Source organism: Mustela erminea, chromosome 20 (genome assembly GCF_009829155.1).
Source record: "Mustela erminea isolate mMusErm1 chromosome 20, mMusErm1.Pri, whole genome shotgun sequence".
Lineage (NCBI taxonomy): Eukaryota > Metazoa > Chordata > Mammalia > Carnivora > Mustelidae > Mustela > Mustela erminea.
In genome coordinates, this window is record NC_045633.1 from 31860098 (window position 1) to 31884193 (window position 24096).

Sequence of the window (24096 nt, forward strand, 5' to 3'; positions counted from 1 at the left end):
CCTCCTCCCTCTTCAAATTCATCTCAGGTTAAAATATAGTTCCCAGGTCTCACCTCAATCCCTGGCTTTGAGCCCAGGAATCTGTATTTTTAACAAGCTCCCAGGTGATTTTGATGTGTCCTAGACTTCAGAATCTGATGGTCTGCACGTGATTCTCCAACTTCATCTGTCTGGTTGAAACAGATTGCTGGGCCCTGCCCTCGAAGCTTCCGATTCAGTGGGGCTGGGGTAGGGTCTGAGAGTCCGCATTTCTGCCAGCTTCCGGGGTGCTGCTGGTCTGGGACCACACCCTGAGAACCACTTCTCTAATATATTTAGAAGCCCTGTTCACCTGTTGCCATTCACTAGGTACCACGCCTGTGCCAGGCAATTCACATTCCTACAGCCACGTGAAATAAATATTTACCGTAATTTCTGGATAAGGAAAGTGAGGTTCAGACAGGTTCACTCACTTGTTCAAGGTCACACAGCCAGGAAGGGCAGGATTGGAACCCAGGTCTTTCTGAGTTGGCTCCGCCTCCTGCGCACTGCTAATTATCTGTTCGGGGTGGGGGGGGGGGGGCTTGGTCTGTCTCTAGAAGTCAACCTGGCACTCCTTGCAGCCTGAGAAGGTACAGGATAGGGCTTTGAAGTCCCCCTCCCACACTGCCCTGGGTTCAGGGGACTGACTTTGCTGGGCGCCAGGTTCTCTGCCCAGACAGCTCATGAAGTAGGCACAGAGAAGCCAACTTGGGGTGTGTGCTGACCCCTCCTCCTTTGCTCGCATTCACATTGGGAGTGGAAGACCCTCTGACTTCCCCCTGCTTGGCCCCAGTTTCCTGGACATTCACCAGGGAACAGGAGGAGGGGGCACAGAGAATGGAGGCAGGGCTGCTGGGTCCCGAGAGGGGAAAGTGCCAAACAGGTGCCCAGGGAACCTGTCAGTGCTGCCTGGAGCTGTTGCCCCAACAGGTCCTGAGTAGCAAGCACCCTGTTATCAGAGGCTGAGGATGGGCTGGAGAGGCGAGCAGGTAGAGGACAGTGTGTGTGTGTCGAGGGAAAGAATGAGTCTGGGTGGGCTGTTAGGGATGAGGAGCGCTCTCCCCGGGGACTTCCTACTCCTGTCTATTTCACACCACGCCCTTCTGGACAGCCCTATTCTCCCCTGCCTCTCCTTTGCAGCCCCCCCTCTTTGTGCTTCGTCCTGCTCTCCTGTGGGTCTTAAAGATCTTCTTGGGAAGGGGAGCCCAGTCAGGGACACCAAAGGGAGTGAGTCTGAACCCCGAAGCCCATGCTGAACTCATCGAGCAGACAGGCCAGGACCAAGCAGTGCAATCCCAATGAGTCAGCCTTCCCTACCCCAAACATCCACTGAGCCCCTCTGCATTCCAGGCTCTGTGCTGAAGTAAGCCCTGGGACACAGCCCAGGGGACCGGGGGGAGGGGGCAGGGACTCCGGAAGGCCTGTCCGAGGTAGCTGGAGAAGCAGCAGCTGAGAGAAAGCCAGGCGAAGAATGTGGGGGAACAACTTTCAAAACTGAAGAATCAGCATTTGCAAAGGCCCAGGGTGGGAAGAGGAAATAAATGGAAACCAGCCAAGCGCTGTGGAAATGACAGCACAGGCAAACCTGGAGCGATTAGGTCAGGCCGGTGGGCAGGGACCCCAGCCAGGAGCTGAGGTAAGAAGCTTGGATTTCATCCTAACTGCTACAAGACACCCTAGAAAGGTCTTACGTGGAGAGATGCCATGCTCTGAGTTACACCACAAAGATCCCATAAAAAAATTTCAAAACTCGGGACACCTGGGTAGATCATTCAGTGAAGCAGCTCAGGTCATGATCTCCGGGTCCTGGGATCGAGTCCCACATCGGGCTCCCTGCTCAACAGGTAGCTTGCTTCTCTACCGCTGTCTACCGCTCCCCCTGCTAGTGGGCTCTCTCTCTTTCTGACAAACAAATACATTTTTTAAAAAGTCAAAACTCTATCTGTATGGAAAAAAAAAAAAACAGTAAATAATCTCACACTTGTTAGGATGTCTGGCTTCAAAAAGACAAGAATTAACAAGTGTTGGCGAGGATGTGGAGAAAGGAGAACCCTTGTGCGCTGTTGGTGGCAATGCAAATTGGTGCGGCCACTGTGGAAAATGGGTGTGGAGGCTTCTCGAAAAATTAAAAATAGAACCACCATACCATCCAGCAAGTCCACTACTGGGGATGTATCGGACGGGGAAACAAAAACACTAACTCAGGGGGCACCTGGGTGGCTCAGTGGGTTAAGCCACTGCCTTTGGCTCAGGTCCTGATCTCAGGGTCCTGGGATCGAGCCCCTGCATTGGGCTCTCTGCTCAGTAGGAACCCTGCTTCCCTCCCTTCTCTGATTCTCTCTCTGCCGGCTTGTGATCGCTATCAAATAAATAAATAAATAAATAACATCTTTAAAAAAAAAAAAAGGTCAGAGAAAGACAATTACCAGAAGAGCTCACCTCAATAATGAATGAATTTTTAAAAATATAGTGTATATATACCCAAATATTTTTTGTAAAGATTTCACTTCTACATGGGAAAACCGGATATTATTTCTGATGATTGCATGCGAATCCACACTGTTCCAGAATAAAACGTTAGAAGAAAAAAAAAAGAGGACTGTTAAAACATCTGCAACTTGCAGGGTGCCTGGGTGGCTCAGTGGTTTAAAGCCTCTGCCTTCCGCTTAGGTCATGATCCCAGGGTCCTGTGATCGAGCCCCACATTGGTCTCTCTGCCCCGCAGGGAGTCCGCTTCCCTCTCTCTATCTGCCTACATGTGATCTCTCTGTCAAATAAATAAATAAACTCTTTTAATAAATAAATAAATAAATAAATAAATAAAATCTTCAAAAAAAAAAAATCTGCAACTCGTATTCCAGAGAGGGTTAACCCTCTTGCTATATAAAGAGCTTCTAGATATCGCTAAGAAATAATAATAAAAATAAGCATGTCTACAGCACCCAATCCCTGGCAAGTCCTGTTCTTTTCTGTGCATTTTTCTGTGCATTAATGCATTCAATCCTCCCAACATCCCCGCATTACCTCCGTTTTGCAACTAAGGTAACTGAGGCCCAGAGGGTTTAAGCAACTTGCCCAAGGCCATAGAGCTAGTAAGTGGTAGAGCCAGGACTCAAAAACCTGGTAGTCTGGCTCCGGAGGGCAGGCTCTTACGCTCTGTATTGAACTCTGCGGGCCTCTAGAAAAGACCTGTAATCTAGTTGAAAAACTGGCAGAGCATATAAACAATAAAGGAAAAACAGCTGGGTCTTAAACTCGGAGGGGGAGAGAGAAAGCCAGCGAGCGAAGGGTGCTATGCAGCCCTGCATCCTGGGGACCAGGATTCTCAGGGCCTCCTCCGCCCCAGCCTGAGCCAGCCGCTGCCACACCTCAGCTGTGCACTCCTCCTTCAGCACAAAACACCAAGCCTGTCTTGCAAAACCTGCCTGTCTACGGCCACTCACCCCCAGGAGGCACTGAGGGAAAGGGAAACGGGCAGAAGGCCATGCCTCAGCGATCACAGGGACACAGACCCGAGCAGCCCCCAGGGAGGTGGGAAGACAGGTTCGGGGCGGGTGGGCTCAGCTTTCGAAACAAAGAGGACGGAGAAGGGAAGAGGCAATCTCTACCTTTGGTCCATTTCCCCCTTGGAGATCTTTTTTTTTTTTTTAAAGATTTTATTAATTTATTTGACAGAGAGAGATCACAAGTAGGCAGAGAGGCAGGCAGAGAGACAGAAGGAAGCAGCAGAGAGCCCGATATGAGGCTCCATCCCAGGACCCCGAGATCGCGACCCAAGCCAAAGGCAGAGGCTTACCCACTGAGCCACCCAGGTGCCCCCCACCTTGGAGATCTTAATAGGCTGTCTGCCCAGTACCCCCAGAATGACCCAAGGAGCAGACAGGCAGCTCCCACAAAGGGGAAGACAGCATTACCAGCCCTGCAACGTACACAGTCTTTTGGTCTTGCCACTCCTGAGGGGGAACACGGGAACAAGTCAAAATATAGCCACAGACAGCCACAGGACATACAGGAGTGTGTCTGTGCACACACAGCCATGTGCACACCCTGTCTGGGCGGCCGAGAATAACCGAGGTCAAAGCCTCCATGCCCGGGGCCAGCCCCCTGTGGGGCTCAGGAGGGGCTGGCTTCCCCCACCCCACCCAGCGCTCAGATACCAGAGCAGATGGGGCCAAAGCGGAGGGAGCAACATGGGTCAAGAGAAGACCCGGTGTCCAGGGCTGAGACTTTGTTTCTGGGCTCAAAGGCTTAAACCAAGAATGTTTACCTAGTTCGACTCTCTTCGTGGCAGCTCTGGGCTGTCAGGAAGCAGAGTTGAGGGGAGCTGAAGACACATTTGCTTTCTTTTACTCAGTACTGTTTTAGGCCACGGGGACAGCAGCCGTACACTGCAAATCGTAACCATTACCATCATCATGGCAGCTAACATTTGTGACTCCTTGTCTTGTGTTAAGCATCATTTCCTTCATCCTCAAGACAGCCCTGAGAGACAGGCACTACTTCCCACTTTCCCCATTTTACAGATGAGAAAACCAAGGCCCAGAGAAGTTAGCCGATTTACCCAAGGCTACACAACCAGAAAGCGTCCGTTCAAATCGCTTCCCGTGCTCTTCACTACTACACGGCACTGCTGCCTCCCAAGTATACTGGCCAACACGTAGATAAAATTTCCGATCCTGTGAAGTACTAACCGAAGATAAAGCATGACGAGAGACACAGGATGGCCAAGACAGCGGGTCACTCCTGATCTCTAAGTCAGGTCATCAGGGAAAGGGTTTGGGAAGACGTGGTGACATCTGTACACAATCCACACCGGCAAGAAGCCCAGGTGTCGGGATCTGAGAGAAGGGCCTTTTAGACAAAGGGGACAGTATGGGGTTTTTTCCCAAGAGGGATGGAAAACTATGGGAAGGTTTCAGCAGGGGTATGACAGGGGTAAGCATCCTTCCCTGCACACATCACTACCCCGGGAGATCCCTTAGGCTTCCCTCCCAGTTGGAAAGTTCCTCCCCAGGGCCCACCACAGGCCTTCCCCAGGGTTCTGGGCTGGATTACTAGGAAGGCGAGGCAGGCGGCCACCCGCGCACACTGAGACATCTAGGAAAAGCAAGTTCTGCAGACTTCTCTTCCATCCTGGCCCCTTCTCTCCCGCAAGTCTCCATTCCCCTGCTTGGCCAAGCCCGGACAGAACTCCATCATGTCTGGGGAGGGAGAGAGGGGTGGGAGGTGCTAACAGCTCCCTTGGCTGCTGGCTGAACTCAACCTTCTTCCTTTCCTCCCCTCCCACTCCCAAGATGCTGAAGAAGCCAAAGAAAAATGAAGGCAGTATGCCTTCCCACAAGCCCACAGCCTCAAGCCTGGGTTGGCTCCTGGGCCTGTAGCTACTTGCAAGGCTCCTTACCTATGACCCTCCGGGCCACCCTTCACCCTGCCTCACCATCCTCTCACTGAAACCTTCAGGTAGAGGAGCCTGTCTCTAAGGACTTGGAGGGGCTGATCCTGAATTTCACACAGCGAAGCACCTTCCAGCCTCTGGGCACCCGGGGGGACACAGACGCTGCACCAACACCATTGGGCCCCAGGATGGTTCCCTGCACACAGGGAGAAGGGAGGAATAATTGGTTGACTGAAAGCCCCAGAGATGAGCCACTGTGTATCAGCCCGTTTTGAGGCCCCGCGTGAACACAGGCTTTGACTTCATGCTAAACCAAGACACATTCCCAGAGAGGCCATTTCATGTAGTGAAGACCTACACTGTGAGGTGTGTGTGTGTGTGTGCGTGTAACATGTATGTTGCAGTCCGGAGTAAGCTAGACTCATCAGTTACATCAGTGAAAGCCGCATGACTTATTAAACACCACCTTTCTGTCCCTTGGTTTTCTCCTCCCCAAAAATGAAAGCTATTGTGAGAATTACTTAAAACCAGACCTAAAAGGAGTCACAGTAGGAGCTCAGTAAGTGGTGGCTGGTACTCCTGTGGCTGGCAAGGTTGAGGTGCGGTAGGTTCAGGGTAGCAGAGCTCCAGGGCTGGGCAGCCTGGTGCGGTTTCCAGACTTTGGGGAAATGCAAACCCGAATTCCCAGCAAAGGGGCAGTGGAGGGTGGGGAGGGGTCCTGGGGAGAGGAGAGCACTTGCCGACTTTTCTAGGGAATTGGGTGCTCCCACCAATCTGTCCCCTTTGCTCCTCACTACCTCAGCTTTGCTCACGCCTCCCACCTGCCTGCTATTCACACCAGCTCCGCCAGCAAGACCCAGCAGCACAGCCAGCCGCAACGTCCCTCCTCCTCCCCCTCTCCCCCTTCTCCGGGACCTCTGCCGGCATCCCTTCCACCTTCCCCTCCGCACCCCCCAAGCTCCCAGAACACCCTAATTTGGCAATCTTTGTGAAATATCCCTGCTTTTCCTTGGGGAGCCACCTCTGCGTCTTCGTGTGGCCATGCAAGAGGGCAGACTAAGTATCCAAGAGGGGACCTGCGGCTCCACCCTGTGTTGCCTCCCGCTCCCTAGCCTCCTCCAAAAGGCCACGGCCTCCTGCCGAGCACCTCCCCTCCCCCTCCCCAATCCCCGGGAACCAGGCTGACACCCTCAACGGCAGCAGGACGCTAGGCCCTCCGGCGCAGACGCGCTGCAGCTGCCCCGCCCCCGACCTCCCCGGCGTCCCCGCCCCCGCTCCCGCCCCCGCCGCCTCCCGGAATCCTGGGAGTTGTAGTTTTCGGCCTCTGGGGGGGGGGCGCGGCCAGTAGGGCCTTCGAGCCTTCTGTACCGATGAATCTTAGAGCCTTCTGTACGGATGAGTGTCCAGCTGCTGCCGCGTCTTCAGACCCACTGACCTCGCCATGGGGGAACCCCAGAGCGCCAGAGGGGCCGGGGCCCGGACCTGGCTGCCCGAGCGGGCAGTTTCCAGCAGGTCTCGCCTGCTCCAGGATCCTGGGCAGGTCCTTCAACCTGTGTAAAACACCTGTCTTGGTAGGATTGCCAGGGAGAGCCTGGGCTCAGGACCTGGTGGACGCCACGTATCTTCAGTAAAGGGATGCTACTGTGACAGGTGCCCGGAGTTGCTGGCCTGGCAGAGCTGCCAAAGGCAATCAGCCCCCTGGAAGTGGGTTTGGGCCCAGGGCCTGGACATGGGGATCCAACCCCCCTCAAACCCCCAAGTTACTCCCGCACATATTTGGGCCAGTTCCTGAGGAGCCCCGCCCGGCCCCTCCGAGTTCCCCTCTTTGCCTCTCGCCATCCACAAACACACTCTACATTTACTCAGAAATATTTGATATTTATTTCCCAATATTTTGATAACTTTTTTTTTTTTTTTTTTTTTTTTTACAAATCGAATAAACGGAATGAAGGGGAATAAGTGGGACCCCAGGCCTGGACTTGGGCTCCCGATGAGGGGTGACAGTATGAAAACTTCTCCTCACCCACAACTCCCGGCCTGCTGCCCTAACCTCTCCTATCAACCTTACCTAACAGTGAGGTGGGGGCTTTTTGGAGGATGTGGGGTCCCCCCCTAGAGGGGACTCCGGGCATCCTGTTTCAGGCCCTGAACTGCCTCAGGTTGGGAGCCACCGTGGGCCCGGATGTGGCGCCGCCTCCGCCTCTCCTGCCTGCGGGCCAGCTGTCGCAGCTGTTTCCGGATGGCCCACAGCACCAGGTAGACTTCCCGCAGCATCTCAGCCTCTGGCGTCTCCAGAGTAGACCCAGACCTCATCTGGGAGGAAATGGAGGTAGAGCTCACAGAGGACTATGAGAGAAAGAGAGAAGATGTGCACATGTCAATAGCTTGGTCTAGGGAGAAATCACTGGTGACGAACAGCAAAGGCTTGTTTAGTGCTACCCCCGCCCCCCAAATCAGGCCTAGCTCAGGCACCGCCTCCTCCAGGAAGCCTTCCCAGGCTGCATTAGGTGTTCTTTGTCTCTACCCTTGGATTTCCCTCAAAACCTGGCATGTCATACACTCTTTGTTCTGCAGACCTGTTCGTTTTGAACTCTAGGATTCGAGCTCCTGAAAGACAGGCACCATGTCTCACCCATCTTTGGGTCCTCACTATGGTTGCTGGAGACTGTGTTAATATGAAAGGCGGGTTTGGGCACCTGGGTGGCTCAGTCTGTTAAGCCTTCAGCTCGGGTCATGTCCCATGGTTCTGGGATCAAGCTCCGTGTGGGGCTCCCTGCTCAGCAGGGAGTCGGTTTGTCTCTCCCCCTTTGCCCTGCACCCCGGCTTGTGCTCTCAAATAAATAAATCTTTAAAAAAAAAAAAAAAAAAAAGGACAGAATGGCCCCCTGACCTCCAACTCCAGTCCAGAGCCCCCTCCTCACCTCCAGGCCTGTATATCCCGCTGCCTTCTAGATATCTCCATGCAAATGTCCCACCGACATCTCAGCTCATCTTGCCCCAATGCCCTGAACTCATCACTTGTTCCCCTAAGTCTGCTCTTGCTCCTTCATTCTCCGTCCCAGTGACTGCCTCCAGCCTGCTCTGACTTCTGTCTCTCCCTCCCTCTTCACCGTCATCCAACAAGATGCTACAACAATTCTTTTTTTTTTTTAAAGATTTTATTTATTTATTTGACAGAGAGAAATCACAAGTAGACGGAGAGGCGGGCAGAGAGAGAGAGAGGGAAGCAGGCTCCCTGCTGAGCAGAGAGCCCGATGCGGGACTCGATCCCAGGACCCTGAGATCATGACCTGAGCCGAAGGCAGCGGCTTAGTCCACTGAGCCACCCAGGTGCCCCGATGCTACAACAATTCTACCTCTTAAATACCCTGCCTCTCTTCTTGTCCTTTTTTTTTCTTTTTTCTTTTTTTACCTTTTCAAGATTTTATTTATTTATCCGACAGAGATCACAAGTAGGCAGAGAGGCAGACGGGGGTAGGGGAAGCAGGCTCCCCGCCGAGCAGAGAGCCCAATGTGGGGCTCGATCCCAGGATCATGACCTGAGCTGAAGGCAGAGGCTTTAACCCACTGAGCCACCCAGGCGCCCCTCCTCCTGTCCTTTTCTGACCCACCCATCACAGGGTGCCAAGTGAACTTTATTATTAGTGCTGTAATATTTCATTCAAGGCCAAAATAAGTTGGCTTGGTAGTCATCCAGACACTTCCCTTTTTAAAATTACATTTCTGACTTTGAGAGACTTGTAGTCCGATGAAATTGTGAAATACCAGATGCCTCCTATGTTCTTCACCCAAACTCCCCCAATAGTAAAATCTTGCGAAACTCTAGTACGGGATCACCGTCAGGATACTGACATTGACACAACCGCGGATCTTATCCACATTTCCCCCTTTGCTTGTACTCCGTTGTGGGTGTATTAAATTCTACCCAATTCTATCTCACAAACACAAGTTCATGTCGTCCACTGCCACAGAACATTTTCATCAACTCAAGAATTCATCATGTTGGGGCACCTGGGTGGCTCAGTGGGTTAAAGCCTCTGCCTTCAGCTCAGGTCATGATCTCAGTGTCCTGGGATCGAGCCCCGCATCGGGTTCTCTGCTCAGTGGGGAGCCTGCATCCCCCTCTCTCTCTGCCTACCTCTCTGCCTACTTATGATCTCTGTCAAATAAATAAATAACTCTTAAAAAGAATTCATCATGTTGCCCTTTTACAACCAACCTACCTGCCAACCTCCCCAACCCTTACCTTAGGCTCTGACAACCACATAATCATTCATCAAGTCTCCATTTATATAATTTTGTTATTTCAAGAGTGGTATAGAATATAAACACAATCATACAGTACATATAGAGGGGAAAGAGCAGAGTCCTGAGATCAAGTCCCGTGTCGGGCTCTCTGCTCAGCAGGGAATCTGCTTCTCCCTCTCTTTCTGTGCTCCCTCTCTCTCTTGCTCGCTTTTTAAAATCTTCAAAACAAACAAACAAACAAACAAACAAACCACCAACAGGGGGGCGCTTGGGTGGCTCAGTCAGTTAAGCCGCTGCCTTCGGCTCAAGTCATGATTCCAGGGTCCTGGGACCAAGTTCCGCATCAGGCCCCTTGCTCAGTGGGGAGCCTGCTTCTCTCTCTGCCTCTGCCTGCCACTCTGCCTGCTTTACGCGTGCTCCCTCTCTCTGACAAATAAATAAAATCTTTTTAAAAATAAATAAATAAATAAAATCTTAAAAAAAAAAAAAAGAAACTATTAAAATGTTTCCAGGGCGGCCACACCACAACCTATGAGAGCATGCAAGCTTTCTAAATTCAGATCTGAGAAGCTGAGATACACCCTTCTGCTCAAATGTCTACAGGGCTCCCATCGCTCTCAAGGTCAAATCCAAACTCCACAGATGGCCAACCACTCTGCCTTGTACAAGCTGGTCCTTGGCCCCAGGACTGCCCAAACCCATCCCCCGCTGGGCCAGACCCCCACCCCAGCCCACCTGCTAGTCTGTCTTCATGGAATGCACCCCGTCACTCCCTCCCCCACTCCGCCCCAAGATGGGGCCAAAACCTTCAGATCTCAGCTTCACCCCCTTCTTCTGCTAAGGACGGTCTTCCTTGATGCCCCGAGTCTGAATGAGATGCTCCCACAGACCCCTGACCTCCCGTGTCACACCCCCTAACACACTGAACCAACAACGCCCGTGACCTTGTCTGGAGCTCCCTTAGTCGGGGTAAACCTTGTTCACCCTGTACCCTGGGCTGCCCACCTCAGTGCCTGGCAGGCTCACAAAACCAATGTCCGCCAAGTGGCTGGAGCGGGGAGGGAGTCATGGGGGGTCAGGGAGGGGGGAGGCCCCCTGGGAACCAGGGGAATATGGTGCCGACTGACCTTCCAGCTGCACATCTGCCAGCCACTCTGCAGGGCCGAGACCATGAGTGTGGAGACGGACTTGACAGCTGTCCGGGGAAGCTGCAGCAGGGATCGGCGCCCCCGTTTCTGCTCCACCTCGACGTGATCCACTGATTTGACCAGCGTGACGGCATCAGCTGCCTTGGGGGGCTCCTCGGTCTTGGAGACCTTAGCCTCCTCGCAAAGCTCAACCAACTTGAACGTGTCGGTCCCTTTGGGAGTCTTCTCCACCTTCACTACACTTTTCTGGGAGTCAGAGTGTTCCACGACGGTGGACTTAGCTTTGTGTTTCCAGAAGAAAACCTAAGACCCAGGACAGGGAGAGGAGGGGGGCGGGGCACAACGGTTGGCAGAGAAGCGATCACAGATGGGAGAAGGGGCCACGAGTGTCCCCACCTCCTCCCCAAATGGGTTTCTGTGACCTAGAGGCCACGGTCCAGCGCCTCCCACCCCAGCATGGCACGAGGAAGGGAGACTCTCTGAAACTCACCCAGCGAGTAATCTTTCGCCAAATCCATCGGAAGAACCTCATTACCACAGCCATTTCCCCCAATACAAGAGCACCAAGTAGGGGGCAGGACAAGCATGCGGTACCAAGGGTGGAGGGGAACAGGCTGCGGGCCAGTGGCCACCACCTGAGGGGTCTCTTGGGGCCTTCAGGCACAGCCGAGAAGAAAGAAATAGAGAATCCAGGGGGAAAGCCTTCACTGACAACTCATCCTGAGTCCTACCTCCCCTCCCTGAGACAGGGAGAGGAGTCAAAGTGGATGAGAACTCAGAGGAAGGCAGAGTTCTAGCCCATTGTGTGACCCTGCCTGGCCCTGACCCCAACCCCCGAGGCCCTTCCAGGAGCCACGGAGCCAATCCCTGTGCCCTCAGCCCTCCTTCCCAAAGGTGCAGGCAAGGGAAATTAACATTTGCCGAGCGCCTGGTACTCACTGAACTGTCCCCACATATGATGTCACGTGATCACCCCCGCAGCACTCCGGTAGGTATTTTACCCAAGAGGAAGCGAAGATGCAGAAAACACAAGAAACCTGCCCAAGGGCATCAATCTAGGGAGCTATAGGGTGGAAAGTCCAACCTGGGGTGGCCTCCGGTATCCCACTGTCCACGCGGGTCCCCTTTAGTCTGGGGCCAAGCTGCTCTGAGACACAGGCTGCTTTCCCCCCTTCCCCGCTAGATGGGGTCCTTCTCCCTACCTGCCTCTGCTGCCTGTGGCAGAAGCCCAGCCCAGGCTGTCAAGGAGGGGCCCCCCTTCACCCACAGGGCCGGTCCTCAGCCAGAGGAGGGTGGAAGCCACGGAGGCCGGCCAGGCCTGGCGAGGGCACTGTGTGCCCGGGGGAGCCTGGCCCACACCCAGCGCTGAGACAAGGGGCCCATTCAGGGCCCCCAGCCCCGCCCCCAAGCCGCCACCGGGATCCAACCCGCAGAGGGGACACACTGGGAAGCTGGAGGTGGATCCTTCACAATCACCAAAGGCCTCATTGTTTCCCTGCCCCCCCACCAGCACGTGGGCTGACGCCCCCCCACCCCCTCCGGCCTGCCTGCCCCTTCCCAGGACCCAGGCCACTGACTCCCTTTGGGCCCTTGGCACACCACCCCCAACTCCCCTGACCACTCTAAGCCACATTCAACCCCCCCCAGTCTGGACAAGCTCTCCGAGGGAGCCCCCAGCCTCCGTCTTTCCCCCACAAGCAACAAGATGCCAACCTCCAGATTCAAGTTTCTTCGGATTTTTTAATTATAATTATTATTTTAATAACAACCTGAATCCCAGAACTTGCAGACTGTCCACACTCCCTCCCCTGGGCCGAGGAGAAGGGGGTACTCTGAGGGAACAAGGTGGGGATGGGGTGTCTGCCAGGGAGACTCCTGACTCCCCCAGTCCCCCTACGGCCAGGGGCCCCAGAACACGGACACCTCGGGAGCAAGGAGGAGGGCTCCATCTAACACCCCATCCCGAAGCCGCCCTCCCTCCTCCAAGGCCTGGGGATGCCACAGCCCAGTCCCTGGGCACCAGGGGGAGATTGAGGAGGAGTGGGGGTGGGGGGCAGGCCAATTCTGAGCCTTCAACTCCCATCCCCAGGAATCAGGAGGCATTAATTAAAGCTGCATAGGAAGAGGGGGCAGGCAGGCAGCTGGCCCAAGGCCTGGCAGCTGTGGGAGCCCCCAAAGGCACATTGTGAGGGAAGGGAGGCTCAGACGGAGGGCCCATTGGGTGCAGGGGGCCCAAGCCGCGGGACTCCCGAGGAGGGCAGCTGGGCCAGCTGCTCGGGGCTGGCCAGGGCACGCAGCAGCCCGTTCTCCTGCTCCAGCGCAGCATTCCGCTCGGCCAGGTCGCGGATCTGCTCCTTCAGGACCTCCACCTCCTCCCGGACCGCAAACATGAGGTGGGACTTCACCAAGTCCTGGGGGCCCGGGGACAGACAAACAGTCAGGGGTCCCGCTACCCCAACCCTATCCCTGCCCCATGCCTCAAGGGCCTGGGTGTGACCGATGCCCCTGTTCCCAAGGGATGAAGGACCACTGGAGGAGGAGAAAAGCAGGGAAGAGGCGGGGGCGGGGGGTGGCGAAGGTTTGTGGAGTACAAGGATGCTGGACAAAGACAAGGTCAGGGCCTGAAGACAGAGATGGGGGCAGGGCCAGGGGCCAAGGGAGAGCAGGAGAGCAGGAGGTGCGCTGGACACAGGAGGGAACCCAGCTGGGAGCACACTGAGGAGCTAGGAGTTCGTCCTCCCTAACGAGGACAGCAGGGGTGGGGCAGCAGGACAGGAGCTGGAACCTCCTGGAACCAAGATGGCTTCTCTTACCATGGCTTGTTCGATCTTGTTGTCAATGCCAACCAGGCTTCCGGAGCCGCTGGAGAGACACAGGGAGTTGAGAGGTGAGGAGGGAGAGTGGGGGCCAAGACAGGTGTCGGGACACCCCAGCCGGCTGCCTTCCAGGTGCTTCTCCGAGCAGGCTCCGGCCTCCTGCACAAACCCCTCTCGCTGCAGCCTCCCGCCCACACCCCTGCCTGTACCTGTGACAGTAGAGAATCAGGGAGAGGAGGGTTTTGTCCATCCCCCGGCGGGGTGAGGGCCGCTGCCCAGGCCCCCCCAAGCCCCGGTGGGGTGGGGGTGCAGATGCCCCCCGGATGGGGGATGCTCCCCGAGGGGAACAAGGAGAGGAGACACAGCCCCTTTTCCGGGGAGGCCCTGGAGCCATCCCCACCACTCGGGTCTCATAAGATGACACCAGGGACTTGACAGAGATGCCTGGCTGGGCCATCCCCAAGGAAAAGGGCTTTAGGCCTCCCCCCCCAAAAGGAGAGGGCTGTATCAGAAGGACCGCCTGGGGGGCTCAAAGCCCCCCGCGGCAGAGCGGGGTCTGGCTGGTGCCAGGCAGGCAGAGAGGAGAGAGTGCCTAGGGGGTGCTTGTCTGAAAGATATACACCGCCCCCCAGGGCAAAGCCTGGCTGCTATTGGCTCCTCGGGGACACGGGGACCCCCTCCCACCGACTCCACGGTGGGCGGGAATTCCCAGACGCGGTCAGTGCCAGTGTCCCCTTCTCACCCTGGCACCAATCCCAGAGCAGAGGGAAAGGGGCAGGCAAAGGGAAGTCAGCTGGTGGGCCGGGTCAGGGGAGGGGCTCTGGGGCCAGAGGCCTGGGTCACGGAGGGGTGTGAAGGGTGAGGGACAGTCTGGCCTGGGGAGACCTACCTGAACCTCACCCCGTCCGCCCCTCTGGGCCAATACTGGCCTCCCTCAAGCTCTCAGCTGCACTCAGCTGGGATGGTGGACATTTCTGACATACTGGTCATCTTCCTTGGACTGTCAGCAACCCACACGCCCATCCCAGATGCAAAGCCCACATCGTGGGTGACCCCTGCAGCCTGGCCAGAGAAGGTCTTCCTCGCCCCCTTCCAACCCCACGGTCAGGGAGAAGGGAAATGGAAGGGTCACCAGGGCAACAAAAACAGCACTGAAAGACGAGCACAGGCTATGGGTGTGGAACCTGGGTCTCGGGTCTGCAGTCTGGGGTCTTGGAGGGAACAGAGGCTTGAGGAGAGGTGGGAAGATGAGGCTGGAGGTGGGAACTGGAGCCGGGGCTGCTGATCCTTGGGAGCAAGGACAGGGGAGAGCAGGTCTGGCTGCAGTTTGTGGAATGGCCAGCAGAGGTCGACTCAGGCCCGGCGGAATGGTTCCCAGGGCCAGCCTGGGGATCCCTCAAGCATGTCTTATGCTCTGAAGCCAAGGGCCTCCGGGGAGCCTTTCTGGCTTGCCCTACCCAAGTTTCCCTCTTGTCACCACCCAGGTCTCTGGCTCCTGGCTCATCCCAAGCTTCAAGAAACATCCCTCTCCAGCTTCTCCCTTGGCCCTGGGGCCAGCTCTACACCCAGGCCTCCCGGTGCTGCAGGATCCATCCTGCCCTGAAGCCCCCAGCTTTGCCCCTCTCAGAGTGGGTGGTCTCAACACGCAGCACCCCCCACTCTTGTGCTCCCTCGTGGAGCCCTTTCTCCTGATTGTCGGCTCCAGCTCCCTTCCCCGAGGGGGGGAATGAGCGCTCCATTCAAGGTGACCCTTGGAGGCGGCCCTGGAGCCAGGAAGGGGAGCAGGAGGGAGCTGGGAATTTTCCATTTCCTGTCCAAGCTCTGGGTGCAGAAGGCGCTGACAGGTGGAGGACCAAGGGGGTGACCAGGCCTGAGAGAGTGGGACAGGGCAGGGTGAGGAAAGGACACTGGGGCTCCTCGGGCTGGGGGGCGGGGAGGCGAGTGGGACAAATTTAAAAGTGGAGGCTGAGCCAGCCAGCTGGAGAGCCAGGGCAGTTTTTTAAGCTATTTCCATCTGAGACACCTGGGTGGAGACTGGGCGACCACAGGACCCACCCCCCAACACACACACACACACACAGAAGGGGAAGATTCACAGGAACAGGAACAGTGGCCTTGCTTGGCGGACACTCAGGTAGAGATGCCAAGTGAGTTGTTTGTACTTGCCAGAAATAAAGGAATAGTACAACAATAAACATTTGTTGGCTGATAGATGACTATCTCCCGTTTGTCTAGCGCTGGAGAGTTTCTGACAGCATTTTCCACTGTCACATTCTAACGTGAACACTTCAAGGGACCAGGACTCTGGCTGGCAACCCAAACCCTCCCTTTCAGAGCCTCTCCCGTCTCACAGTAGGTAAGCAGGAGGCACTGTGCGGGGATTCCCAGGCAAAGTCAGGACCCTGAAGCTTGGAGCTGGCCGGGTGGGATCAGCCCCAAAGACGACAAGCCCAAAAGAAGACTGTTTGCATTAGCACAAAACACCCCCTCCTTCAAGACACCTGTTGCCACCTTCTGGGAAAATCATGACTTTAAGGGTCCAAGACAATGACTTCCAATGTGAGTGGGGTTGGGCCTGCTTGATATGCACAGCGTAGGACTCTGGCTGTCAGGAGGACTCTTGGGTTCTGGGACAAGGACAGCCCTAGAGGCTGGTCTTCCTTTTTGAAGGTCAAATGAAACAGCCTTAAAATGCGATCAGATGAAGAACAGAACATCTGGAGAGGTGGAAAGGTTCTGATCATGGGGACAAGGGCCAGCCCCACTCCCTAGCTATGCTCTAAGGAGCCTGCAGGGGATGGGCCAGAAGCCAACCTAGTGGCATCCGGCTGCCCTCACTGTACTACTCTCTCCCGGATCTCTGGTGCCTTGGGGTGGGGCCAGGCCAGAGTGTGTGTGTTGTGTGTGGGGGGGTGGCTTCTTGCCCAGCTTAGGAGAGCTGTCCCTGCCCCTGTCCTGGAGAGAAAAGGCACCCTGGAGATGACGGCCTCCTCTTCTCTTGGGACACAGGCATCCCAGGAGGAGAATGGAGAATCCGGCTTTGGGGTCAGACCCAGGCCCTGAAGGCAGTCCTGGCACTTAACTAGCTTGGGGACCTTGGGTAAGTTTCTAAAACCTTCTTCCTGAGTTTTAGCTGCTTCATCTGGGAAGTGGGGATCATGCGGCTGCTTCAGTGACACAAAATGTAGCAGCCGACCCCAAGGAGGCAGTGGATAAATGTACTTTTCCTTTCCCAAGTCCTTGGGATTCATTCCCTACATAATGCCTAGGTCCCCCATCCTGGCCATCTACCCCCCAACCCCATCCACTCGTGTATCCATCCACTTATTGAAGTTACGTTGCAACTGCCAGGCCCTGCTGGGGACACCAAGGTTCTTGCCACCCAGGAGCACGTGAACATTTACCATTCACCAGGCACCCTCTGTCCTCCCAACCCCCGATTCTGAGATTGGCAGGCATCCCCAATTTCCCATCTGGGATCCAGGCACTCAACTGCCCAGCCCACTTTCCCTCTTGAAAGGGAGATTCCATGCCACTCAGACCCTGTTCTCCTGCCAGCTCTGGGCACACCAGAGAGAGGAGGTGGGGGCTACGTGCCTCATTCCAGGGGGACCAAGGGGGTGGCCCAACCCAGTCCTACCTCCTGGCCCAGCAGGGTGGGGCAAGAGAGGGGCTGGGCTAAACCAGAGCCCCAGAGGCTCCGGAGTGGAGCAGGATAAAGTTGAGGCTGGGTGCCTGACCGGTCAGACTGGGGTGTGGGGAGGGGGTGGGACAGAGGGAGGGAGGGAGAGAGAGAGGGGATGAGCCAAAAGAATAGAGCTGACTGAGAAGGCTCCTGGAGGCCGAGCCCTCTAAGGAGAAGCAGGGAGGCTGGGCTCGGAAATCAACAGGGGTGGAGAGGGATAGGGAGCCCTTGTGCCAGGGAACCTCCCAAGTGGGAGGGAGTGAGGGTGGGAAGCGCTGAGAATAGCAATGGGGGCAGGTGACTTGCCTGGCCCTGGCCAACCTCACACCTCATACATTCCTGAGAGCTGGGAGCCCAGAAACAGCACCGCCCTGCCCCGCTGTGTCCCTCATTCTCCACCAGCCACCACCAGGCCCTGGCTCTCCAACCCACTGCCCCCCCCAACCCCTCCCCTTTCCTCTCTGCCACCGCCTCCCCGCAAGGCCACAAGCCCCTTCCCAGGGCGAGACTTAGTCCCTCATTCCGGGGCAGAGGGGGTGGCTGGGGCGGGGGGTGGGGGGGACGCCTCCTGCGCAGGCAGACAGGCAGGAGACACTCCCTTCTGCAACAGGTGCCCCCATCACCCACAAAACTCAGGGCTAAGCCCCACCCCCTAGTTCCTTCCAAACAGGAAGTCCCTCCCCCAAGTCTCAAACAGGAAGTCCCACTCCTCCCTCCAAAATGAAAGCGGTGACTCCCCAGTCCTTCTATCAGTCCACAGCCAGAAGGGAGCAGCCCGCCTATCTGACTCGCAATTTCGTTCCTCCCTTTTCAGCTTGCTGACATTGCTATGTTGAAACCTGGCCCTCGAAACAGGAAGTTCTGCCCACCGTGCCTCGGACCTGAATGGACATTCTCCCCTGATGCGCGAACCCCTGCAGATCCTGCTGTGCTGGGGCTCCCCTGTGCCCCACAACCATCCTCTCCCAGCTTCGGCTTGGCCGCAGGAAGGGCTCGGCCCTCCTGGTCTCCCTAGCACAGGGCACAGAACCTCAGGGACGCGCTTTCTTGGTACTACAGGTCCTAGGATCCTGAACTAATGCACGTGGTCCCTAAGGATGTCACTCCGAAGGCAGAAGTTCGGGTCCCCTCAACAGTAGGGAGAGGGAGGCTCGAACCGGAAGGAGACCCACTCCCTTCTCCTCTCCAGCGCATCTGCCAGTAAATTCTTAGGGTTGACCAAACGATTGCTAAATCTGCAAGAGTTCTGGAATTTGACAACAATGACTCCCTTCAAACTCTTAAAAAAAAAAAAAAAGCCCATGATTTGACAATCCTAAGCCAGGGAGTCCCACCCAGCTCTCTCCACAGAGAGGGAGTGGGTCCCAGATCAACTCTGCCCAGTGGTTGTGCCCAGGCCAGGTTTCTCTGTTGAAGAGGTCCTCTCCAAATTTTAACTCGGGGGAAGGACACCCACCAGGCAGTTTCATGCGGCCAACCCAGAGGCTGGGTAGGGACCCAGAGACCACCTACCTATCATCGTCGCTGTCCAGGTGGCCACTGATGGCCAGCATGGAACGGGCCAGGCTGAGACTCTGGGCTGCCGCTGCTCCAAAGGGGTCTGGAGACTTGCGAACCAGACTGGCGTCAGAGAACAAGTAGAGGGCTGGGGAGCCAGGGCGGGAGTCGAGCGGGGGCACCTGAAGACAAGAGAGACAGGAACGATCACGTCAAGGGCAAGAAAGAAACCAGCCACCTTACAATCTGCCTAGCAGTCCACCTCCCTAGCTCTCTCCACATACCTCCACTCTCTTCTGAGAACCCAGGAGTCCTGCCCCAAAGGCCTTCTCTCCCCCAGGTCTGGTGGAGGCACCAAGCAGGTATCAGAGCCAAGGGCAACAGTGTCCATCCTGAGGACTGGGTGGGCAGCTTCCAGAAAGCGGCCCATGCGGAATCAGAGTACCAGAGAGGGGCTCTGGTCTGCACCCAGCACCCTTCCACCAGCTGACCCAAGACCACCCCAGTCAGAGGCTAGTCAGAGGGTGTCTGTCTCCTGTCACGTGACTTAATAAAGAGACTCAAATGTCACTTCCTCAGAGGGCCATTTCCCCATCATTCGACTAGTGAATTCCATTGAACTGTTCTTTTTTTTTTTTTTAAGAGCACAGAATAGTATCTGAAATTAAAGTATTTTTGCCTCCCTGCTGCTGGAAGGTAAGCTCCAGAGAACAGAGTTTATGGTTTGTGCAACAGCTATTTGTAGAATGAATGAATCCTCAGAAACTTGTCCTCCCCCCCCCCCCCCCCCCCCGCAAACCCACGCTATCCATTCTAGCCTCTTCTCTCAAACTTCTCCGACTCAGGTGAAGTTCTGCTCCTGCGCTGGGCCCTGGGGCAGGGAGAGAGCAGTTGGGTGGCGGAGATGGGGGCGGGGGAGGCGGAGGCTGGGCATGGACCCACACAGCCCAACAGGCGCTGGGGGTGGCTGCAAAGGGCGGGGGCCACAGGAACAAGCCGCCTCTGTGAGGCCCCAGGAGGTCCGGGCTTCTCGGAAAAGCCAAGAACAGAGAGTCCAGAGTGGTTAGAAGGACAGAGTAGAGGAAGGGGGCCCAGGTGGTGTCCCCCTCCCCCCACCTCCTCCCAGCGTCTCCCTTGAGAGAGAAGAGACATAGGGGAGTGTGGAAGGTAGCCAGACTCGGGGGCCAGGAAACAGCCGCACAGATGCGTGCACACAGGGAGGGATCAGGATGTGGGGAAAGGACAGGGGTCTGGGGTGCTGAGCAGAGAGGAAGGTCTGCAGGCCCAAGGGAAGCTCAGACAGGGCTTAAGGACACAGAGAGACTGGGGCAAAGGGGGCTTGCGCTGGAATAGCCTGGAGACAGAGACCAGTAAAGGAAAGAGCATCTTCTCCCCTGGGGTAGGAACGGAATGAAAGCTCCAGAAAAGTAGGGGGCGCAGCATGAGAGATGTGAGCTTGAGGCCAGGAGGGGGTGGGGGGAGCCGGTCCTGACCGGTCCTGACAGGGCCCAGACATCCAGTCCCAGGTTATTTTTATACTGTGGTTTGTGCCCAAGGCCAGGAAGGGGGGAAAGTTCTCATCCTCACACTCCCTGCCTCTCCTCCTGAAGTCCAAGGTGTTATTTTCTCCTTCAGGACAGACACATCCATCCCCCACATCCCTGGCTGCCCACGCCCACCCCAGGGACCCAGGCATCCTGCCCCCCAGCCCAGACTTGTTCCTCTTTTGGAGACAGGAAGCAGAAAGAGCAGAGGATTTAACTCTTTCTCCATTGCTTCCTGCCTCTCTCCCACTCCCTGGTGGCCACCACCCCCCCCCCTGTTATCAGTGGTGGCGAGACCTAGATGCAGGGACCAGAGACAGACAAGGGGGGGTGGAAACCCAAACCACCAAGCCCACAACCCACCCAATTCCTCAGGTCCTTGGAGACATCGGACTTGGACAGGGCTGCAGATGGGGCTGGAATGGGCAGCTAATGAGAAGAGAGACCCCCCATCTTTGGAATGGCGCTGCCAGGAGACTCAGTGGAATGCCCCCCCCCCCCCAACCTAGGCAGCTCCTCTCCGAGAGACCCAAGCACCCAGCCCCACCTGGGACCGCCACCCTCCATGCCAGAAGCCAGAAGGGTTTGTGAAACCAAGACAGAAGGTGAGGGCCCAAGTGAGGAGGCCACGTCTTTGTGATGGGGGGGACAACACTGGGCTACATGAAAATGGAGATTGTGGGGGGCAAAGATAACAAAGGCCAAAGAGAGAGAAAAAAATGGCAGAATGTAGGGGCAGGGGGAGCCTGAGAAAGAGAAGTAGGCTGTATGAAAGGTAGAATGGGTTTCCCAGGGAGAGGGCAGGAAAAGAGGGGCTACCAGACCTGACAGACAGATGTCAATCAAGTGGGGACAGGGTGGTGTGGAGGTGGAGGCAGGAAGGCCCAGGCTGAAGGTCAGGTCCAGCACCCCCACCCCCACCCCGGCCCTCAGGTGTCTCCCCCAACCCCAGAACCCAGCTCTTACCTGCCCCATCTCCTCTGGAGCAGCCAACTCCATTCTCAGCCGCAGGGCGCCATCCTTTGATCGGGACAGTGGAGGGGTCCCCGACGCCGAGCCCCCCGCCTCCGCTTCCACCCTCAGGGAGGGCAGGGGCGTGGCAGCCCTGGACGTGCCCGCGCTCTCCCCAGTCCTGGGCTCTGGGGGGCGCTGCTGGGGTGGGGAGGCTGACAGCGGGGGTGTCTCCCCCTTGGCCTTGCCAGGCACGGCCAGCTGGCCCAGCCCCCCGGTGAAGGAACGGGCTTGAGGTCCAGGGGAAGAGGGGGGCGGACGGAGCCAGGAGGTGGGGCCCTGGGACAGGCCAGGCTGCGGGGTCGGGGCACCAAGGCCCAGGCTGGCCAGCTCCAACCTGGAATCCAAAGACCTGCCCCCAGTGCCTCCCGAGGCCCCTCGAACTCCCTCCAAGAGCCGGCTGAAGCCGGGGGTCTCCAGGTCTCTCTCGTAAACATCCACACACGTCCAACGGCCTCGGCGATAAGGCTCTCCCAGGCCGTGGGGCAGCTTTACCACCCGGAAACGGGAGGCGGGGGCCCCAGGCGGTGGGGAGCCGTTCCGGGGGGTGCTCTTGCCCCCTGGCTCGGGGTTGGGCTCCCCGTTAGGCAGACGGGGTGGGGCCCCGGTGGGGGCCGGCAGGGCAGGGGGTTCAGAAGCCCCTGGGCTCCCTGGGCCCTCATAGTCCGTGGTGACGCTGGTGATTTGGAAACTACTCTTCTTCTTGCCCCCACTCATGGTCCCTGGGGCTCAGGATTCGGCCAAGGTGGGCGGGGGGTGCAGCTGGGGCTCCTCGAAAGGGCTCAGGCACCCCTGGAACAGGGGGGCCACATGGCGGGGGCATCAGGGCCCCTGGGGACATCCGAGTCCGGCATGGCAGGAGGGCCTTGCAGGAACTGGGGGTGCCTGGTTGGTGAAGGGAGCACAAGGCAGGGGAGGCGGCGGGAGGTGGGGGCAGGGGCAGGTTTTTCCTGCCGCTGGTGCTGCCCAACTCCAGAGCTGAGTTTGCAAACTGGAAAAAGAGAGAGAGAGAGAGAGTGTGTGTGTGTGTGTGTGTGTGTGTGTGAGAAAGCAGTGGGCAGGCCACCTCCGGGGCTTCCTCTCTGGGGAGCAGGATGGGGGAGGAAGGGGAAACCACCAGAGACCCAGAGACAAAGAGACAGGCAGAGACGGAAGAGACCTGAAGACCCCAGCGGTCCCAGAGAGTAGGAAGGGGCGGCCCAGACCCAAGGTTGGGCATTTCTAGTCTGGCATTCACACTCACAGGACCGAGTCGCCCAAAGGCAGGGGGGCTCCAGGGCCTCGGCTGAGCAGGGGTGAAGCTGCTGCTCAGCCTGGCCCCGCCGCCCCGAGGCCTCTGCTGGGTGTCCCGGCCCCCGTACCCCAGCTCCCCCATCCCTGGGGCAGGCCCTGCCCCGCTGCCCCGGCGCCCCGCCCAGCCCAGAGCCCTACCTCTCGGCCTCGGCCACCGAGCTGGGCCGGGGGTCCCGGCCGCCTAAGACGTCGGGCTGTCCTTCCCCTGGGGCCTCTTGGCCCCAGCAGCGTGGGGGGCGCAGCGGGCGATCAGAGGCTGTCCGGTTCTCTTCGGGGGCCGCACTTCGCCCCGGAAGGCATCTCCGTAAAAAGTTTGCTCTCCGGAAAAGACGGCACCCCCGCTCCTCGGCGGAGCCCGGCGCGGCCTCTGAAGCCCCGAGGGTCTCCGGACCGGAGCGGAAGAGGCGGCTCTGCCCCCCCCCCCCCCACCGGATCCTCCAGGTGGAGCCGCCTGGGTGGCTGGGGCGAGTGGGTCTCCCAGATCTCCCCCGCGTGGCTCGGCTGGGTCTCTCTCCGCTCCTCAGCGCCTCTCGCTCCGGTCTCTCCGCCTTTCTCTCTCCGGGCTGTTGACAACCCCCACACCAGGAAGTCCTGCCTCCTCGGGCCTGCTGACTGCTCCTGTCCTCCTCCTCCTCCTTCCCCTCTTCCTCCCCTTCCTCCGCCCTCCCTGCCTCCTGGGGCTCCCGGCCAGCTGGCCCGGGGCCAGAGCTGCCGCCACCGGGGCTGGTGCAGTTGCGGCTGCCGCTGCTGCTGCCGCCGCCGCTCCCGGGGCCCCCGAACGGGCTTAACCCCACACCTGCTGGGCCCCAGCCCGGCGCTTCCTCGGAGGGAGGGGCCGTGGAGGGCGGAGTCAAAGGGGAGGAGTTTGCGGAGGCCCGGGATTCCCTTACTTGCAGGCTCTTGCTGCCATTGGCCTAGCGAGACGGAGGAGAGCGGGAAGGAACTTACCCGCTCGGGGGGCTCCGCTGGGCTCCCCGCCACCCCGTAAGCACCCGGTACACGTTGCGGTGCTGCTCCGCCGTTATTGTCGTATCTCCAGCGGTCTCCCCAGTAACTCTGTGGGGAAGGTACCGTTACTCTCTCCTGTCCTTATTTTGAAAAGGTGGATCATGGTGACAGTTCGCAAACAGGCCCCCAAGTAGAGAGAGAAAGTACGATGCACTTCCGGGTCCCCATCGTGCAGTTTCAGCCACGATCAACTCACAACCAGCCTCGGTTCATCTCTCCTCCCAGTACCTTTGGGTGTGTCGTGCTGGAGAGTTTGAACCACGTCCCAGGCGTCGTTTTGTCCGCCTTCTTAGATGTGGATATCGAGACCAGAAAGGTTCAGAGAGGCTGTCGTGGTACAGCTGGAATATTCTACACACTCAGGTGTGCCCTTGTCTAGCCCCCATGGAGAGAGACAAAGAGGGCTGCTCAGAAACGTGCTGACTTGCAC

At 57.4% G+C, this 24096-nt stretch overlaps 2 protein-coding genes and 1 long non-coding RNA gene across 4 annotated transcripts; 1 reads left to right on the forward strand and 2 right to left on the reverse strand.

Annotated features, from left to right (window-relative positions):
• Positions 1–7318: 7318 nt before the first annotated feature.
• C20H7orf61 (chromosome 20 C7orf61 homolog) lies at positions 7319–11658 on the reverse strand. Its single transcript, XM_032328537.1, has 3 exons — positions 11303–11658; positions 10792–11115; positions 7319–7762 (listed from the first exon to the last, which is right to left on the reverse strand). Exons 1-3 carry the CDS (start codon positions 11354–11356, stop codon positions 7529–7531), a joined length of 612 nt encoding a protein of 203 aa, XP_032184428.1. The 5' UTR covers positions 11357–11658; the 3' UTR covers positions 7319–7528.
• A 59-nt stretch (positions 11659–11717) lies between these two features.
• Positions 11718–18831, forward strand: LOC116581374. 2 transcript variants are annotated; one of them, XR_004282036.1, is made up of 4 exons: positions 11718–11800; positions 15864–15984; positions 16638–16728; positions 18128–18831. It is a non-coding gene; the product is annotated as an uncharacterized LOC116581374 (long non-coding RNA). The 2 variants fall into 2 exon arrangements; XR_004282035.1 differs by lacking the exon at positions 11718–11800 and having other exon boundaries at positions 15785–15984.
• Positions 12533–23505, reverse strand: TSC22D4 (TSC22 domain family member 4). The gene is made up of 5 exons (XM_032328532.1): positions 22797–23505; positions 21321–22356; positions 18826–18992; positions 13626–13674; positions 12533–13223 (listed from the first exon to the last, which is right to left on the reverse strand). Exons 2-5 carry the CDS (start codon positions 22080–22082, stop codon positions 13014–13016), a joined length of 1188 nt encoding a protein of 395 aa, XP_032184423.1. The 5' UTR covers positions 22083–22356; positions 22797–23505; the 3' UTR covers positions 12533–13013.
• Between the last annotated feature and the right edge of the window lie 591 nt (positions 23506–24096).

Coding starts and splice junctions, on each gene's coding strand:
- C20H7orf61 (XM_032328537.1), bottom strand. CDS start 11,356: ATGGCTGTGGTAATGAGGTTCTTCCGATGGATTTGGCGAAAGATTACT. Junction 11,116..11,302: donor GGCGAAAGATTACTCGCTGG/GTGAGTTTCAGA, acceptor CCTGGGTCTTAG/GTTTTCTTCTGGAAACACAA. Junction 7,763..10,791: donor GGCAGATGTGCAGCTGGAAG/GTCAGTCGGCAC, acceptor TTTCTCTCATAG/TCCTCTGTGAGCTCTACCTC.
- TSC22D4 (XM_032328532.1), bottom strand. CDS start 22,082: ATGAGTGGGGGCAAGAAGAAGAGTAGTTTCCAAATCACCAGCGTCACC. Junction 18,993..21,320: donor CTCCAGAGGAGATGGGGCAG/GTAAGAGCTGGG, acceptor TCTTGTCTTCAG/GTGCCCCCGCTCGACTCCCG. Junction 13,675..18,825: donor CTGGACAGCGACGATGATAG/GTAGGTGGTCTC, acceptor GTGTCTCTCCAG/CGGCTCCGGAAGCCTGGTTG.